The 19547-nt window shown below is 35.7% G+C and overlaps 1 protein-coding gene across 3 annotated transcripts in view; it reads right to left on the bottom strand.

The window, feature by feature from the left end:
- The window catches only part of LOC127963990 (N-acetyllactosaminide beta-1,3-N-acetylglucosaminyltransferase 3), a 58886-nt gene extending 40153 nt beyond the window's left edge, over positions 1-18733 (bottom strand). The window contains exons 1-2 of one of the 3 annotated variants that reach the window (XM_052564126.1): positions 18571-18733; positions 17429-18127 (exon numbers count right to left, since the gene is read on the bottom strand). In XM_052564126.1, coding sequence (XP_052420086.1) covers positions 17429-18119 — 691 coding nt within the window. In that variant the 5' untranslated portion in view covers positions 18120-18127; positions 18571-18733. Of the gene's footprint in view, positions 1-16442; positions 18128-18570 lie in introns of those variants that run through there. The other 2 variants (XM_052564124.1, XM_052564123.1) reach the window with 2 other exon arrangements.
- Between the last annotated feature and the right edge of the window lie 814 nt (positions 18734-19547).

Below are 19547 nucleotides of genomic sequence, written 5' to 3' on the forward strand. Positions count from 1 at the left end.
TAAAAGAAAGTAAAATAATCATAAAGAAAAATTATAACAAAAATTAAACAAGCAATTTTAAAACTTTTATAATGATTAAAAAATGTACTTAATTAAAATGAATTTAAAAACAGTTATAAATTATTTTACATAAAAAAAAAACTGTGAAAATATAGTGCAATCGGATCGGACATTGCACAGTGCTCATTCAATAAATGCACAGCTAAACAGATGAGTTTTAAGTCAAGATTAAATGTACTAGTTTTTTAGCACATCTGATCTCTTCTGGAAGCGGATTCCAACTGCGAGCGGCATAGAAACTAAAAGCAGATTTCCCTTGTTTTGTGTGAACCCTTGGTATTTCTATATTGATGATCTTCTCAGAAAAGAAGGATGCAAACTCATTGCATTTGCTGTCTGAGAGCATTTCACTGGGAATCTGACTTCAGTCTATGTCTCGTAACTTTGAACGCTCCTCTGGTTTCAGTTGTGTTTTTGTTTATTTTGGTGACGTATAAATAAAGTCTTCCCATCTGCCTACACTTGAGTCTTCGCCTCTTGCGATCCGTGACACTACGTCGTTAATAACAATGGATGAAAAGTTTAGAGCACTACTGATGATTAAGTCTAGAGTGTGTCCACCTTTGTGTGTGGGTCCATGTACATACTAAATCGACAGGTAAAAAAAAGCCTCAAGTCCAAATATTCATTTATCACCAGTTTGACAAACACTTCCTGCTTCGATGTCCAGATTTGAATAAAAAAAATCTCAAACATGCTCCAAAGTCCCGATCTGAATCAACCGAGTCGCGAACATGCTCCGAAGTGCAGATCTGAATCAACCGAGTCGCGAACAGGCTCCGAAGTGCCGATCTGAATCAACCGAGTCGCGAACAGGCTCCGAAGTGCCGATCTGAATCAACCGAGGGCGCGAACATGCTCCGAAGTCCCGATCTGAAATCAACCGAGTCGCGAACATGCTCCGAAGTGCCGATCTGAATCAACCGAGTCGCGAACAGGCTCCGAAGTGCCGATCTGAATCAACCGAGTCGCGAACATGCTCCGATGTGCCGATCTGAATCAACCGAGTCGCGAACAGGCTCCGAAGTGCCGATCTGAATCAACCGAGTCGCGAACAGGCTCCGAAGTGCCGATCTGAATCAACAGAGGCGCGAACAGGCTCTGAAGTCCCGATCTGAAAAATTCGACCAAAGAATGTAAAAAAATAACTCTATATCTCTAATAACTCTACAACTCTATGAAAGACTCAGATCACGTATCTAAAAGTAAATCGCTATAGTAAAAGAGAAATAATAAGAGGAGTGACGTCTCCTTCTGCTGTGTTTGGTCCTCACGCGGGCCTGACGCTCTGCGGCGCTTCTCCGCCCCTCACACGTGCGTTTACAGCGCTAAATTAATAATCTTTGCTAATTATTATACATTTACTTCATTGTCAGCTTCAGGTACTTCATTTATTATTGTTCAATGAACTGTTTGAAACAAAAAAAAAAGGTTGTATTTCAGTAATAATTCAAAATTATCAAAATAAAATATATAAAATAATGGTTTGTATTTTAATATCCTTTAAAATATAATATATTTCTGTGATGTGCAGCTGTATTTTCAGCATCATTCCTCCAGTCTTCAGTGTCACATGATCTTTAGAAATCATGAAAATATGATGATTTATTATTAGAACTATTAATAGTCCTGCTACCAAATATTATTTTGGAATCTGCGATACTTTTTTAAGGATTCTTCGATGTATAATTATTTTTTAAAGAACAGCGTTTATTCAAAATATAAATCTCTTCTAATAATATTAATCTTTGATATCACTTCTTATCAATTTAACACATCCTGAATAAAAGATTCTAAAATCTAACAAAGAATACAATTTCTTATAAAAAAAGAAAGGATAAAAATGTACTGACCCCAAACTATTGAACTGTAGTGAATATTGTTAGAAAAGTCTTCTATTTTAAATAAATGCTCTTCTTTTTAACTTTTCATTCATCAAATAATCCTGAAAGAAGTATGACAGTGTCAGCAGCACAACTCTGATAATAAATCATCATATTATTCTGATTTCTGAAGATCATGTGACACTGAAGACTGAAGGAATGATGCTGAAAATACAGCTGCACATCACATGAATAAATTACACCTATATATATATATACACACATATATATATATATATATATATATATATATATATATATATATATATATATATATATATATATATATATAAGCCCACTAACACACTAGGCAAGGCAAGTTTATTTATATAGCACATTTCATACACAATGGTAATTCAAAGTGCTTTACTTAAAAGAAAGTAAAATAATCATAAAGAAAAATTATAACAAAAATAAAACAAGCAATTTTAAAACTTTTATAATGATTAAAAAATGTACTTAATTAAAATGAATTTAAAAACAGTTATAAATTATTTTACATAAAAAAAAAAACTGTGAAAATATAGTGCAATCGGTTCGGACATTGCACAGTGCTCATTCAATAAATGCACAGCTAAACAGATGAGTTTTAAGTCTAGATTTAAATGTACTAGTTTTTTAGCACATCTGATCTCTTCTGGAAGCGGATTCCAACTGCGAGCGGCATAGAAACTAAAAGCAGATTCCCCTTGTTTTGTGTGAACCCTTGGTATTTCTAACTGTATTACTTGAGGATGTGCTAATCGCCTTCCTGATATTGATGATCTTCACAGAAAAGAAGGATGCAAACTCATTGGATTTGCTGTCTGAGAGCATTTCACTGGGAATCTGACTTCAGTCTATGTCTCCTAACTTTGAACGCTCCTCTGGTTTCAGTTGTGTTTTTGTTTATTTTGGTGACGTATAAATAAAGTCTTCCCATCTGCCTACACTTGAGTCTTCGCCTCTTGCGATCCGTGACACTACGTCGTTAATAACAATGGATGAAAAGTTTAGAGCACTACTGATGATTAAGTCTAGAGTGTGTCCACCTTTGTGTGTGGGTCCATGTACATACTAAATCGACAGGTAAAAAAAAGCCTCAAGTCCAAATATTCATTTATCACCAGTTTGACAAACACTTCCTGCTTCGATGTCCAGATTTGAATAAAAAAAATCTCAAACATGCTCCAAAGTCCCGATCTGAATCAACCGAGTCGCGAACATGCTCCGAAGTGCAGATCTGAATCAACCGAGTCGTGAACAGGCTCCGAAGTGCCGATCTGAATCAACCGAGTCGCGAACAGGCTCCGAAGTGCCGATCTGAATCAACCGAGGGCGCGAACATGCTCCGAAGTCCCGATCTGAAATCAACCGAGTCGCGAACATGCTCCGAAGTGCCGATCTGAATCAACCGAGTCGCGAACAGGCTCCGAAGTGCCGATCTGAATCAACCGAGTCGCGAACATGCTCCGATGTGCCGATCTGAATCAACCGAGTCGCGAACAGGCTCCGAAGTGCCGATCTGAATCAACCGAGTCGCGAACAGGCTCCGAAGTGCCGATCTGAATCAACAGAGGCGCGAACAGGCTCTGAAGTCCCGATCTGAAAAATTCGACCAAAGAATGTAAAAAAATAACTCTATATCTCTAATAACTCTACAACTCTATGAAAGACTCAGATCACGTATCTAAAAGTAAATCGCTATAGTAAAAGAGAAATAATAAGAGGAGTGACGTCTCCTTCTGCTGTGTTTGGTCCTCACGCGGGCCTGACGCTCTGCGGCGCTTCTCCGCCCCTCACACGTGCGTTTACAGCGCTAAATTAATAATCTTTGCTAATTATTATACATTTACTTCATTGTCAGCTTCAGGTACTTCATTTATTATTGTTCAATGAACTGTTTGAAACAAAAAAAAAAGGTTGTATTTCAGTAATAATTCAAAATTATCAAAATAAAATATATAAAATAATGGTTTGTATTTTAATATCCTTTAAAATATAATATATTTCTGTGATGTGCAGCTGTATTTTCAGCATCATTCCTCCAGTCTTCAGTGTCACATGATCTTTAGAAATCATGAAAATATGATGATTTATTATTAGAACTATTAATAGTCCTGCTACCAAATATTATTTTGGAATCTGCGATACTTTTTTAAGGATTCTTCGATGTATAATTATTTTTTAAAGAACAGCGTTTATTCAAAATATAAATCTCTTCTAATAATATTAATCTTTGATATCACTTCTTATCAATTTAACACATCCTGAATAAAAGATTCTAAAATCTAACAAAGAATACAATTTCTTATAAAAAAAGAAAGGATAAAAATGTACTGACCCCAAACTATTGAACTGTAGTGAATATTGTTAGAAAAGTCTTCTATTTTAAATAAATGCTCTTCTTTTTAACTTTTCATTCATCAAATAATCCTGAAAGAAGTATGACAGTGTCAGCAGCACAACTCTGATAATAAATCATCATATTATTCTGATTTCTGAAGATCATGTGACACTGAAGACTGAAGGAATGATGCTGAAAATACAGCTGCACATCACATGAATAAATTACACCTATATATATATATACACACATATATATATATATATATATATATATATATATATATATATATATATATATATATATATATATATATATATAAGCCCACTAACACACTAGGCAAGGCAAGTTTATTTATATAGCACATTTCATACACAATGGTAATTCAAAGTGCTTTACTTAAAAGAAAGTAAAATAATCATAAAGAAAAATTATAACAAAAATAAAACAAGCAATTTTAAAACTTTTATAATGATTAAAAAATGTACTTAATTAAAATGAATTTAAAAACAGTTATAAATTATTTTACATAAAAAAAAAAACTGTGAAAATATAGTGCAATCGGTTCGGACATTGCACAGTGCTCATTCAATAAATGCACAGCTAAACAGATGAGTTTTAAGTCTAGATTTAAATGTACTAGTTTTTTAGCACATCTGATCTCTTCTGGAAGCGGATTCCAACTGCGAGCGGCATAGAAACTAAAAGCAGATTCCCCTTGTTTTGTGTGAACCCTTGGTATTTCTAACTGTATTACTTGAGGATGTGCTAATCGCCTTCCTGATATTGATGATCTTCACAGAAAAGAAGGATGCAAACTCATTGGATTTGCTGTCTGAGAGCATTTCACTGGGAATCTGACTTCAGTCTATGTCTCCTAACTTTGAACGCTCCTCTGGTTTCAGTTGTGTTTTTGTTTATTTTGGTGACGTATAAATAAAGTCTTCCCATCTGCCTACACTTGAGTCTTCGCCTCTTGCGATCCGTGACACTACGTCGTTAATAACAATGGATGAAAAGTTTAGAGCACTACTGATGATTAAGTCTAGAGTGTGTCCACCTTTGTGTGTGGGTCCATGTACATACTAAATCGACAGGTAAAAAAAAGCCTCAAGTCCAAATATTCATTTATCACCAGTTTGACAAACACTTCCTGCTTCGATGTCCAGATTTGAATAAAAAAAATCTCAAACATGCTCCAAAGTCCCGATCTGAATCAACCGAGTCGCGAACATGCTCCGAAGTGCAGATCTGAATCAACCGAGTCGCGAACAGGCTCCGAAGTGCCGATCTGAATCAACCGAGTCGCGAACAGGCTCCGAAGTGCCGATCTGAATCAACCGAGGGCGCGAACATGCACCGAAGTCCCGATCTGAAATCAACCGAGTCGCGAACAGGCTCCGAAGTGCCGATCTGAATCAACCGAGTCGCGAACAGGCTCCGAAGTGCCGATCTGAATCAACCGAGGGCGCGAACATGCTCCGAAGTCCCGATCTGAAATCAACCGAGTCGCGAACATGCTCCGAAGTGCCGATCTGAATCAACCGAGTCGCGAACAGGCTCCGAAGTGCCGATCTGAATCAACCGAGTCGCGAACATGCTCCGATGTGCCGATCTGAATCAACCGAGTCGCGAACAGGCTCCGAAGTGCCGATCTGAATCAACCGAGTCGCGAACAGGCTCCGAAGTGCCGATCTGAATCAACAGAGGCGCGAACAGGCTCTGAAGTCCCGATCTGAAAAATTCGACCAAAGAATGTAAAAAAATAACTCTATATCTCTAATAACTCTACAACTCTATGAAAGACTCAGATCACGTATCTAAAAGTAAATCGCTATAGTAAAAGAGAAATAATAAGAGGAGTGACGTCTCCTTCTGCTGTGTTTGGTCCTCACGCGGGCCTGACGCTCTGCGGCGCTTCTCCGCCCCTCACACGTGCGTTTACAGCGCTAAATTAATAATCTTTGCTAATTATTATACATTTACTTCATTGTCAGCTTCAGGTACTTCATTTATTATTGTTCAATGAACTGTTTGAAACAAAAAAAAGGTTGTATTTCAGTAATAATTCAAAATTATCAAAATAAAATATATAAAATAATGGTTTGTATTTTAATATCCTTTAAAATATAATATATTTCTGTGATGTGCAGCTGTATTTTCAGCATCATTCCTCCAGTCTTCAGTGTCACATGATCTTTAGAAATCATGAAAATATGATGATTTATTATTAGAACTATTAATAGTCCTGCTACCAAATATTATTTTGGAATCTGCGATACTTTTTTAAGGATTCTTCGATGTATAATTATTTTTTAAAGAACAGCGTTTATTCAAAATATAAATCTCTTCTAATAATATTAATCTTTGATATCACTTCTTATCAATTTAACACATCCTGAATAAAAGATTCTAAAATCTAACAAAGAATACAATTTCTTATAAAAAAAGAAAGGATAAAAATGTACTGACCCCAAACTATTGAACTGTAGTGAATATTGTTAGAAAAGTCTTCTATTTTAAATAAATGCTCTTCTTTTTAACTTTTCATTCATCAAAGAATCCTGAAAGAAGTATGACAGTGTCAGCAGCACAACTCTGATAATAAATCATCATATTATTCTGATTTCTGAAGATCATGTGACACTGAAGACTGAAGGAATGATGCTGAAAATACAGCTGCACATCACATGAATAAATTACACCTATATATATATACACACACACATATATATATACATACATATATATATATATATATATATATATATATATATATATATATATATATATAAGCCCACTAACACACTAGGCAAGGCAAGTTTATTTATATAGCACATTTCATACACAATGGTAATTCAAAGTGCTTTACTTAAAAGAAAGTAAAATAATCATAAAGAAAAATTATAACAAAAATAAAACAAGCAATTTTAAAACTTTTATAATGATTATAAAATGTACTTAATTAAAATGAATTTAAAAACAGTTATAAATTATTTTACATTAAAAAAAACTGTGAAAATATAGTGCAATCGGTTCGGACATTGCACAGTGCTCATTCAATAAATGCACAGCTAAACAGATGAGTTTTAAGTCTAGATTTAAATGTACTAGTTTTTTAGCACATCTGATCTCTTCTGGAAGCGGATTCCAACTGCGAGCGGCATAGAAACTAAAAGCAGATTCCCCTTGTTTTGTGTGAACCCTTGGTATTTCTAACTGTATTACTTGAGGATGTGCTAATCGCCTTCCTGATATTGATGATCTTCTCAGAAAAGAAGGATGCAAACTCATTGCATTTGCTGTCTGAGAGCATTTCACTGGGAATCTGACTTCAGTCTATGTCTCGTAACTTTGAACGCTCCTCTGGTTTCAGTTGTGTTTTTGTTTATTTTGGTGACGTATAAATAAAGTCTTCCCATCTGCCTACACTTGAGTCTTCGCCTCTTGCGATCCGTGACACTACGTCGTTAATAACAATGGATGAAAAGTTTAGAGCACTACTGATGATTAAGTCTAGAGTGTGTCCACCTTTGTGTGTGGGTCCATGTACATACTAAATCGACAGGTAAAAAAAAGCCTCAAGTCCAAATATTCATTTATCACCAGTTTGACAAACACTTCCTGCTTCGATGTCCAGATTTGAATAAAAAAAATCTCAAACATGCTCCAAAGTCCCGATCTGAATCAACCGAGTCGCGAACATGCTCCGAAGTGCAGATCTGAATCAACCGAGTCGCGAACAGGCTCCGAAGTGCCGATCTGAATCAACCGAGTCGCGAACAGGCTCCGAAGTGCCGATCTGAATCAACCGAGGGCGCGAACATGCTCCGAAGTCCCGATCTGAAATCAACCGAGTCGCGAACATGCTCCGAAGTGCCGATCTGAATCAACCGAGTCGCGAACAGGCTCCGAAGTGCCGATCTGAATCAACCGAGTCGCGAACATGCTCCGATGTGCCGATCTGAATCAACCGAGTCGCGAACAGGCTCCGAAGTGCCGATCTGAATCAACCGAGTCGCGAACATGCTCCGAAGTGCCGATCTGAATCAACAGAGGCGCGAACAGGCTCTGAAGTCCCGATCTGAAAAATTCGACCAAAGAATGTAAAAAAATAACTCTATATCTCTAATAACTCTACAACTCTATGAAAGACTCAGATCACGTATCTAAAAGTAAATCGCTATAGTAAAAGAGAAATAATAAGAGGAGTGACGTCTCCTTCTGCTGTGTTTGGTCCTCACGCGCGCCTGACGCTCTGCGGCGCTTCTCCGCCCCTCACACGTGCGTTTACAGCGCTAAATTAATAATCTTTGCTAATTATTATACATTTACTTCATTGTCAGCTTCAGGTACTTCATTTATTATTGTTCAATGAACTGTTTGAAACAAAAAAAAAGGTTGTATTTCAGTAATAATTCAAAATTATCAAAATAAAATATATAAAATAATGGTTTGTATTTTAATATCCTTTAAAATATAATATATTTCTGTGATGTGCAGCTGTATTTTCAGCATCATTCCTCCAGTCTTCAGTGTCACATGATCTTTAGAAATCATGAAAATATGATGATTTATTATTAGAACTATTAATAGTCCTGCTACCAAATATTATTTTGGAATCTGCGATACTTTTTTAAGGATTCTTCGATGTATATATTTTTTTTAAAAGAACAGCGTTTATTCAAAATATAAATCTCTTCTAACAATATTAGTCTTTGATATCACTTCTTATCAATTTAACACATCCTGAATAAAAGATTCTAAAATCTAACAAAGAATACAATTTCTTATAAAAAAAGAAACGATAAAAATTTACTGACCCCAAACTATTGAACTGTAGTGAATATTGTTAGAAAAGTCTTCTATTTTAAAACAATGCTCTTCTTTTTAACTTTTCATTCATCAAAGAATCCTGAAAGAAGTATCACAGCTTCAGCAGCACAACTCTGATAATAAATCATCATATTATTCTGATTTCTGAAGATCATGTGACACTGAAGACTGAAGGAATGATGCTGAAAATACAACTGCACATAACATGAATAAATTACACCTATATATATATACACACACATATATATATACATATATATATATATATATATATATATATATATATATATATATATATATATATATATATATATATATATATAAGGCCACTAACACACTAGGCAAGGCAAGTTTATTTATATAGCACATTTCATACACAATGGTAATTCAAAGTGCTTTACTTAAAAGAAAGTAAAATAATCATAAAGAAAAATTATAACAAAAATAAAACAAGCAATTTTAAAACTTTTATAATGATTATAAAATGTACTTAATTAAAATGAATTTAAAAACAGTTATAAATTATTTTACATTAAAAAAAACTGTGAAAATATAGTGCAATCGGTTCGGACATTGCACAGTGCTCATTCAATAAATGCACAGCTAAACAGATGAGTTTTAAGTCTAGATTTAAATGTACTAGTTTTTTAGCACATCTGATCTCTTCTGGAAGCGGATTCCAACTGCGAGCGGCATAGAAACTAAAAGCAGATTCCCCTTGTTTTGTGTGAACCCTTGGTATTTCTAACTGTATTACTTGAGGATGTGCTAATCGCCTTCCTGATATTGATGATCTTCTCAGAAAAGAAGGATGCAAACTCATTGCATTTGCTGTCTGAGAGCATTTCACTGGGAATCTGACTTCAGTCTATGTCTCGTAACTTTGAACGCTCCTCTGGTTTCAGTTGTGTTTTTGTTTATTTTGGTGACGTATAAATAAAGTCTTCCCATCTGCCTACACTTGAGTCTTCGCCTCTTGCGATCCGTGACACTACGTCGTTAATAACAATGAGTTTAGAGCCCTACTGATGATTAAGTCTAGAGTGTGTCCACCTTTGTGTGTGGGTCCATGTACATACTGAATCGACATGTAAAAAAAAGCCTCAAGTCCAAATATTCATTTATCACCTGTTTGACAAACACTTCCTGCTTCGATGTCCAGATTTGAATTAAAAAAAAATCTCAAACATGCTCCAAAGTCCCGATCTGAATCAACCGAGTTGCGAACATGCTCCGAAGTGCAGATCTGAATCAAACGAGTCGTGAACAGGCTCCGAGGTGCCGATCTGAATCAACCGAGTCGCGAACAGGCTCCGAAGTGCCTATCTGAATCAACCGAGGGCGCGAACATGCTCCGAAGTCCTGATCTGAAATCAGCCGAGTCGCGAACATGCTCCGAAGTGCCGATCTGAATCAACCGAGTCACGAACAGGCTCCGAAGTGCCGATCTGAAATCAGCCGAGTCGCGAACATGCTCCCAAGTTCCGATCTGAATCAACCGAGTCACGAACAGGCTCCGAAGTGCCGATCTGAATCAACCGAGTCGCGAACATGCTCCGAAGTGCCGATCTGAATCAACCGAGTCGCGAACATGCTCCGAAGTGCCGATCTGAATCAACCAAGTCGCGAACATGCTCCGAAGTGCCGATCTGAATCAACCGAGTCGCGAACAGGTTCCGAAGTGCCGATCTGAATCAACCGAGTCGTGAACATGCTCCGAAGTGCCGATCTGAATCAACCGAGTCACGAACAGGCTCCGAAGTCCCGATCTGAAAACTTCGACCAAAGAATGTAAAAAATAACTCTATTTCTCTAATAACTCTACAACTCTAGGAAAGATCACGTATCTAAAAGTAAATCGCTATAGTAAAAGAGAAATAATAAGAGGAGTGAAGTTTCCTACCGTTCTGCTGTATTTGGTCCTCACGCGGGTCTGACGCTCAGCGGCGCGTCTCCGCCCCTCACACGCGCGTTTTCAGCGCTAAATTAATCATTTTTCCTAATTATTATACATTTACTTCATTGTCAGCTTCAGGTACTTAATTTATTATTGTTCAATGAACTGTTTGAAACAAAAAAGGTTGTATTTCAGTAATAATTCAAAATTATCCAAATAAAATATATAAAATAATGGTTTATATTTTTATATCCTTTAAAATATAATTTATTTCTGTGATGTGCAGCTGTATTTTCAGCATCATTCATCCAGTCTTCAGTGTCACATGATCTTTAGAAATCATGAAAATATGATGATTTATTATTAGAACTATTAATAGTTGTGCTACCAAATATTATTTTGGAATCTGCGATACTTTTTTAAGGATTCTTCGATGTATTTTTTTTTTTTTAAAGAACAGCGTTTATTCAAAATATAAATCTCTTCTAACAATATTAGTCTTTGATATCACTTCTTATCAATTTAACACATCCTGAATAAAAGATTCTAAAATCTAACAAAGAATACAATTTCATATAAAAAAAAGAAACGATAAAAATGTACTGACCCCAAACTATTGAACTGTAGTGAATATTGTTAGAAAAGTCTTCTATTTTAAAACAATGCTCTTCTTTTTAACTTTTCATTCATCAAAGAATCCTGAAAGAAGTATCACAGCTTCAGCAGCACAACTCTGATAATAAATCATCATATTATTCTGATTTCTGAAGATCATGTGACACTGAAGACTGGAGGAATGATGCTGAAAATACAGCTGCACATCACATGAATAAATTACACCTTCATGTATATTAAAATAGAAAAATGTTAATAATATTTCACAATATTACATGTTTTCCAGTATTTTTGATCAAATAAATGCTGTCTTGATGAGTAAAATAAATTCCTGTAAAAAAACATTAAAAATCATTCTGATCCCAAACTCTGACCGGTAGTGTGTGTATATGTGTGTGTTTATTTATATATATATATATATATATATATATATATATATATATATATATATATATATATATATATATATATATATATATATATATATACACATATACATGAGAGCAGGCACGTGCACACATAGACATCAAAGGGGGCTTGAGCACCTGCCCTTTTTATTCCTGGAGAGAAAGTGCCCTTTTTTCTGGGGTGTTTTTTTTTTTTTTTTTTTTTTTTTTTAAATAATATATATTCCTGTCTGCGCACAGCTTCCCTGTCAAACAAATATATTTATTGAAGAATAGTATATCTAAATATCAGGTCAGGAGTTCTCAAGCGCTCATTGAGAACCGTTTCTGTCAGACGCGTCTGATTCGTCGAGAACCGAGGAGCTGACGATACTGCGCATGTGTGATTCAGTGTGAAGCAGACTGACTCACAGCTCGTCTGAACCGAACTGATTCTTTTGGTGATTGATTCTGAACTGATTCTGTGCTTATTTTATAAGCGCGGGTAAACTGAAGGCTTGAATTAAGGGCAGTCATCGCTAATGACATTATCGAGCGCAAAAGAACCGGTGAACCGTTTTTTTTTCCAACTGGTTTATTTGATCGAATTGTCCGAAAGAACCGGTTCACTTGAGCACCTGCTCCTTTGCCCCAAAAGTGCCCTTTTGTCAAAGCAAAATTTCCTCGAATTTTATTTTTTTTGTAATAACATACCCTTTTGTGAATGCCTGCCAACGCCCAATCATAATATTATTACAATTTATTAATAATAATTTTGTCGTAAATAAATGACCAATATGATGACCTTTCACCTGACCGGGAAAATTCTTCAGGCCGCAGGCGCATTTTTAATTGTATATTTTCAGAACCGTGGCAGCTGGTAAGTGGTGTTTCATTCTCAGCTAAGTGATTTTGATGTTTATTTACTTATTATTATTTTACAAGAACGATGTGATGTGAGAACATGCAGATAAGTTGCTGTGTGTAGCCTGTTGTAGTTAACACTAGCGTGCTGTTTGAGAGAGAAAAGTTTCACAGGCATCGAAGGGTCTGGTCTTTTTTATGTTATTTGACTAAACTTTTATTATATTACAGTACTTATTTATTTTTTAACACGTTGAGTGCCTTAAAAATAATTATCACAACACTGGTAAGGATTATTCAGATTTTCTCATTCTCTGAATTATCATTATAAAAATTCAGGAATTTATTATATAATTATATTTTAAATGTGACGCAAATATTTTTTTACTACAATAGCAACAGTGTTTACAACAGCAAGACCACTTTAGCCTTTAAACTCAGCCTTTAATCTCTCTGGAAATAAATGTAAAAATATCAATGTCAATTAAAAAAAATGCATGATATACCTGACATCAAAGTGCAGTGTGAAGGATATGAATAACAAATGTAACCTGTCATTTGTTTACATTGCAAAGGTGTTCAATTTTAGACAATAACAACTACAACAGTAATAATAATATTAATCACTATATTCCAGTGGATCAGTTTTTTTATGTTTTGTATCAATATTTAAGGTGGATTTATTGATTAGGTGCAAGTGTAGTAGTGATGGTTAAAATAATAGATTAATGCTGAAACAGAGAAGAAAAAGCCATCAGGTTGGGACAATTTAAGACATTTCAGTTTCTAATCCCAGAGCTGTTATTATTTTAAACTTAAAATTGTCTTCTCTATTGTTTCTTTGCTTCAAAGCATTTGCTGCTTTATCAATACATAATCATCCATATCGATACGTGAATACGCAAGGAATGCATCACAATATATTGCTGTATTGATATTTTGAACAGCGCCATTTAAAACCTTGTTCCATGTGCCCCTTTTATACTTTGAGCACCTGCCCCTCCAAAGGTCTCTGCACGGCCCTGCATGAGAGACCTCAATACATGGTACAACATACTATTACGGTAACAATCAGTGAATAGGTGAATTGTTCGGTTTACTTAGTTTTGTCATGGCCACGAAATAATAACTTGTGGGAACGTTACCTTGACAAATGATCTCGTGGCCACAATATAATATGACGTTCCCACGAGTTAATATGACGTTCCCGCAAATTAATATCTTGTGGCCACGACATATTATCACGTTCTCACGAGTTATTATGTCGTGGCCACGACAAAACTAAGTAAACCGAACAAGTCACCTTACAGGCACCGTATGAATGGGTCATTTTGAGTAGAAAATAAACTCCAGGTGTCACAAAAAAGTATGTTACTAAACCTAACCTCAAAAGCAACCATAAAACAGTGTAAATACAACTCGAAACAGTGAAAAATTTAACATTTTTAATTATTCATTTCCCAGTGCATGATGGGAGATACACTGAAACAAATGATTAATTGAATTTACAAAAAAAAAAAAAAAAAAGTATGGTAAGTGGTTGCAATCAATTTATTTTAGCTATATTTAAATAAACCAATTTAGTTGATTAACTTTCAGAAAAAATTGTTAAAGTAAAATATAAAATAAGACCATTCTGTTACTTCTAATACAAAATGACTGTTTTGTTTTGTGTTTGTGCATCTTTGCAGGATCTGAAATGTCTGCAGACAGCTGTGTGCACTGAGGATGGAGAAGATCACAGCAGCATCCTGGAAATGATCGAGTGTCATGAATGAGGCGCTCCATCTCTCCAGCTCTTAGTGCTTCATCTGAGCCGGATGTTGCTGTGGTCTCTTCATCCTCAGTGAGCCCAGAGCAGCGAGAGCATCTAGAGAGACCAAAAGACACTGAGGATGTGATTTTGGTCAAGTTTGTTCTCCTAGTTTCTGTTCATACAACATCAGTCAATAAAACCTGAGTTTCAGAAGCTTCTAAAGCATCATCAAAAAATGTCATGAAGAATCTGAAAGTCAGGCTTCGTTTTGTGTTGTGTCTTAATCCTGGTCTTCCTCATACTCCCTGTGCACTCAGACAAGGACTCAATGTCCCTCTCTCATCATGATCTGATTCAGTATGACTGCAGCAGTGAGGGACCTGATGGATGGATGTGGGTTCACCATCTGCACACTTTTAGAAATTCAGAGTGTTTGAATTTAGCTTTGTTTCATCTGTTGTTGACTTGTATTTATTTATTGTGATGGTTTTTTTTATTTGTTTATTCATGTCTCCTGTTGTTGTCAGTAAAGAAAATGTAGAATTTTGTTTTTTTCAACAACTCATGCATTCATTCATTACTTGACTGAATATTTAGATGTATTCATCTTGGCTGCATTTGTCTAGTGTGAAGTCATGCATGGCATATGAAAAAAATACTAATTACAATTTGTTTGTTTTACAATAAATATATAACTATTATTAGTCACCATTTATCATTATTATTGTTGATAAGTGTTGGAGTGGGCTAGAAATGCTTTCTGAGGTAATCTTAATTTTTAAGTAGTAATACTTACATTTTTCAAGTGTAAAATCAAGAGTCTTCTCCAAAGGCGAGATCTTCAAGCCGCTGATACATGTCTCACTTGTGCAGATATTACAAATACCGCAAACGCTGAGGAAAACCGTACTAGGTAGAGTTGTGATGTTACTGATGCTATGAGGTGTTTAATTAATGTGTGGGTCATTTCAATAGAGTTAAAATATAAAAACAACACAAAATGTATTGGTTAAACAATAACAATAAAAGAGCATCTGTGTATTCAACAAGACCACAAAAAGGAGCAAATTGCATCAACTTCAAACTATTTGGATTAGTATATATTAAACCTGTCGCAGTCAGTCATATCTTTGAAGCTGTTGCGCTTGTAATAACGTCACAGGTCACATGATAACGTAAACATGGCGGACTGCATTCATACTCAACGAGATTTGGCTGTAGACATAACTCTTTTAGCGCTCGTTAAGTAAGTAGGCTACTTATTGAAATTAAGTACCAACTCATTAAGTATGAGATTTCGGACGCAGCCATTGAGTCATTTTTTTTAAGTGAATGGGATCATAACTTAGATATTTACTTAAAGAATCCTTGTAAACAACATAACAAACTGTTCCAAGTAAAATATACTTATGAGTTCCAACTTTAAATTCTACAAGCTTAAATAGGTTACTAACATAGAATTTAATTATTTTTTTTAATTCTTGCCTTAACTAAATTAATGTAGAAATTACTTTTGCTTTTATGTAGTATTTACTTCACAACAAAATCATCTAACTTATCTTACCCACCACCCAAAATACTGCTCTAGAACAAATAATTAAGAAGATTAAAGATTACCCATCCAAAACAATTTAGATCTCATTTTTAACCACATAAGGCATTTGTGCACATGCACACAGAATCAACTTAATATTTTCAAACTGAATTTAATTAATTCACAAGGCTAGGTGTAGCCTTGTGTAAAACATGTAATTAGCATAAAACCAATTTATACTTATTAAAATCAAAAACTAAATTTAAATGGATTAAAGTAGCAAAATTGAATTACGCTTAATAATCATTTTTTTCGGTGCTGTTTTGTCATTAATTATCCCATTATTCCCTGTGTTATTTCCCTGAGTTTCATCTAATTTTTTTCAGTTGTTGTCCATGTTACATGTTTGTTTGGATGATTCCTGAGTTTTTCCTGTCTGTTTACAATTTGATTTATAATAAAGACTGTTCTTTTGGAATACCTGCTCTGTGAGGTTGGTCTACCAGAGACAGTAACAGTATTCATTTTCTCCACCAAACAAGGACCGTAAAACATTACATAAAGAGAGTCAATGAAAGCAGATGTATCCTAAAGCTCATAAGTAGCCTATTATTTGTACTTGCTTAGAATACAGCACTGTACTCAATACACACAGAAGTGTTAAAAAAAAACACAAAAACCTCTGCATATGGACTCTTGTTTCTAATATGCACTGTATAAAAAAAAAAAGTAGTTTTGGAAACAACACAATACTTCAGAATTTCCACCATGTTTAGAAAAGGATTCTTAATCCGCTGTTATATTTCCCCACACCCAGTTTTTGAACATGTAATTTGTCCTTCCGCATTGCAGATTTGGGTTTTGTATCTCATTCCACATCACAAAAATCATGTGCGGCAGAAATCGGTGGACTAAAATAAGGTCTCTGTAAAAGCAAGGGTGGAACTGGTCAACGTTTTCAGAGGGGATATCCAGACCATCGGTCCTCACTCCAAAGTGGGATATAGGTTTGAGGCCAGCCTTTTCCAAACACATTCCCATATAAACATCATCAATGGGCAGCAGATCTATAGAGTGCGACATGTTGTAGATTATTTTGGCCGTGAAGCCGGAGAGAAGAAAGCCTCCTCCACCACAGTATGGAGGATACCTTTCAGACTCTTGTACTTGCACCGGGACAAAATATTTGCTTGAATGTTGTCTGATAGGACCCTTGTTCTGGATGAGGTGCCCAGCGAAGAGATGTTTACTTCCATCATTGTCCTCCTGACCTTGAACATACTCAACCATGTTAAACGGATTGGCAAAGATGTCATCATCTCCATTTAAAAGAAATCTGACATGCGGGCACCATCTTTCCATCCACTCTAAGAAAAGAATCTGCTTCAGTGTGAGGTTGAAGAAAGAATCATTGAAGTCCCACTGTAAAATGTCTTGGTTCTCACGGTTCTCCAGCTTCAATAGTTTATTCAACCGGCGCTTCTCAAAGCCAGTTTTACTCGTTCCAGTTATAAAGACCCTGCGGATCCACACACCTTTGTGCAATCTTTCTTTAGCCCATGTTTTCCGCAAAACTTCTCTTCGATCGTAATTCTCTGGAGAACTCTTGATGACCAGCAGAAGGAAGACATCTGCAGAGTTTTGCGGTCCACCACACTTATCAGGCACATCAAGAAGCATGGGAAAACTCCTACAGTGTCGGTAGAGCAGGAAGTCTTGGATATGATTTGGCAGAGTAGAAAACCCAGTCACATTATAAGCAGACATATTCTGATGACAATGTGAAGACAAAGGCTGCAGAGTTTCAAAACTGGGCAAATCCTTTTGTTGACTGAGCATCTCATATACGTCTTTGCTCTTAAGTGTGAAGTCATTTTCAAAGTCGTTTTTCGTCATGATAATGACCAGGCACACAACACCTGTCAGAAGTAACACTATCGTCTGCAAGTTTTTCCTCCTCATCTCTGCACCTGTTTAATACAAGAGTATTGAACTTGGTCAAGAACATGAATGTACATCACAGTACAACAAATTTTATAATAATTAGAAAATAATTTTAAATGGCACATTTAAAAATAAAAGTGTATGCATGTAGTTTGGACATTCATTCCAGCTGCAATGTTCTGCATACAAGCCATTTAGTGAAAAAAAAGAGTTTGGGGACAGGGTAAATATTAACATTAGGTTAATAAATTCCCAGTAAACTGGAAGGATCTGGGCATGGATCCATAACAAATTCTGTGCTATGTCATTTTGTATGTGGGTGCAGTTGCTGGCATTTAATGAAAAAAAAACATTTGTTGTTACTTAAACTTTTCCACAGTCCAAATCCCCACACTTGCCATCTTTGCACATTTCCTGTATTTGGCCCAAGTAAGCATGAAGATCACAAGTGTGTCAAACTTTTCATTACCTGATGACAGTGGTTCCCAATCCTGGTCCTGGAGAACCCCCAACACTGCACGGTTTTGGTGTCTCTTATCTGACACACATTTGAAGTCTTCACTAATGAGCTGATGAATATCAGGTGCGTTTGAACAGGGAGACTGTATAGAAGGCCCTCAATGAATCAAGTATGTTTATAGTTCATTTGGAAGCATTACCTATTCTCTCCAGTGCGCGGCAGCATACACTCACTTAAGTTCATTGCAAGTATTGCACCAGCCATGGCATCGATTGCATTAAGAGGAAATTGCCACTGCCAGAAGTTTCAGTCAGCTGTAGACTGTTAGTGCTTGGTTTCTGCTAAATATCACTTGTTCTAATGATTCCTGAGTGGTTTTAGTTGGTGCGCGTCAATGACGATATGTAAGAGCACTGTTATTATTGATGTTCCTTTGTGACTGTTTCTAATCCCTTATCAATGTCGTGATTCGTGATGACTCATCTTAATGCATTTAGCAGACACTTCTTGACCAAAATGACAAAGTAATTAACTGCGACTGTTTTGTAAACACTAGATTGTAACGAGATGTTCAATGTACACAAACGTTTCCAACTTTTTTTTTTTTTTAATGTAGGCTAAAGCTGTGTATGTTTAGTTATTTATTTGTAATTTGATTTTAGCCCAATGACACCTACTGTACCAGTTTTGTACCAGGCTGCAAAGTGGAAAAACCAGTTCTAGGGTAGTTAAAGGGTTGGTTCACCCAATCAAAATTGTCATTAATAACTCAACCTAATGTCGTTCCAAACCAGTGAGACCTCCGTTTATCTTCGGAACAAAGTTTAAGATCTTTTAGATTTAGCCTGAGATCTCTCAGTCCCTCCATTGAAGCTGTGTTTATGGTATACTGTCCATGTCCAGAAAGGTAAGAAAAACAAAGTAGTCCATGTGACATCAGAGGGTCAGTTAGACTTTTTTTGAAGCATTGAAAATGCCTTTTGGTC

This window comes from Carassius gibelio, chromosome B8 (assembly GCF_023724105.1).
Source record: "Carassius gibelio isolate Cgi1373 ecotype wild population from Czech Republic chromosome B8, carGib1.2-hapl.c, whole genome shotgun sequence".
In the NCBI taxonomy this organism is placed as follows: domain Eukaryota; kingdom Metazoa; phylum Chordata; class Actinopteri; order Cypriniformes; family Cyprinidae; genus Carassius; species Carassius gibelio.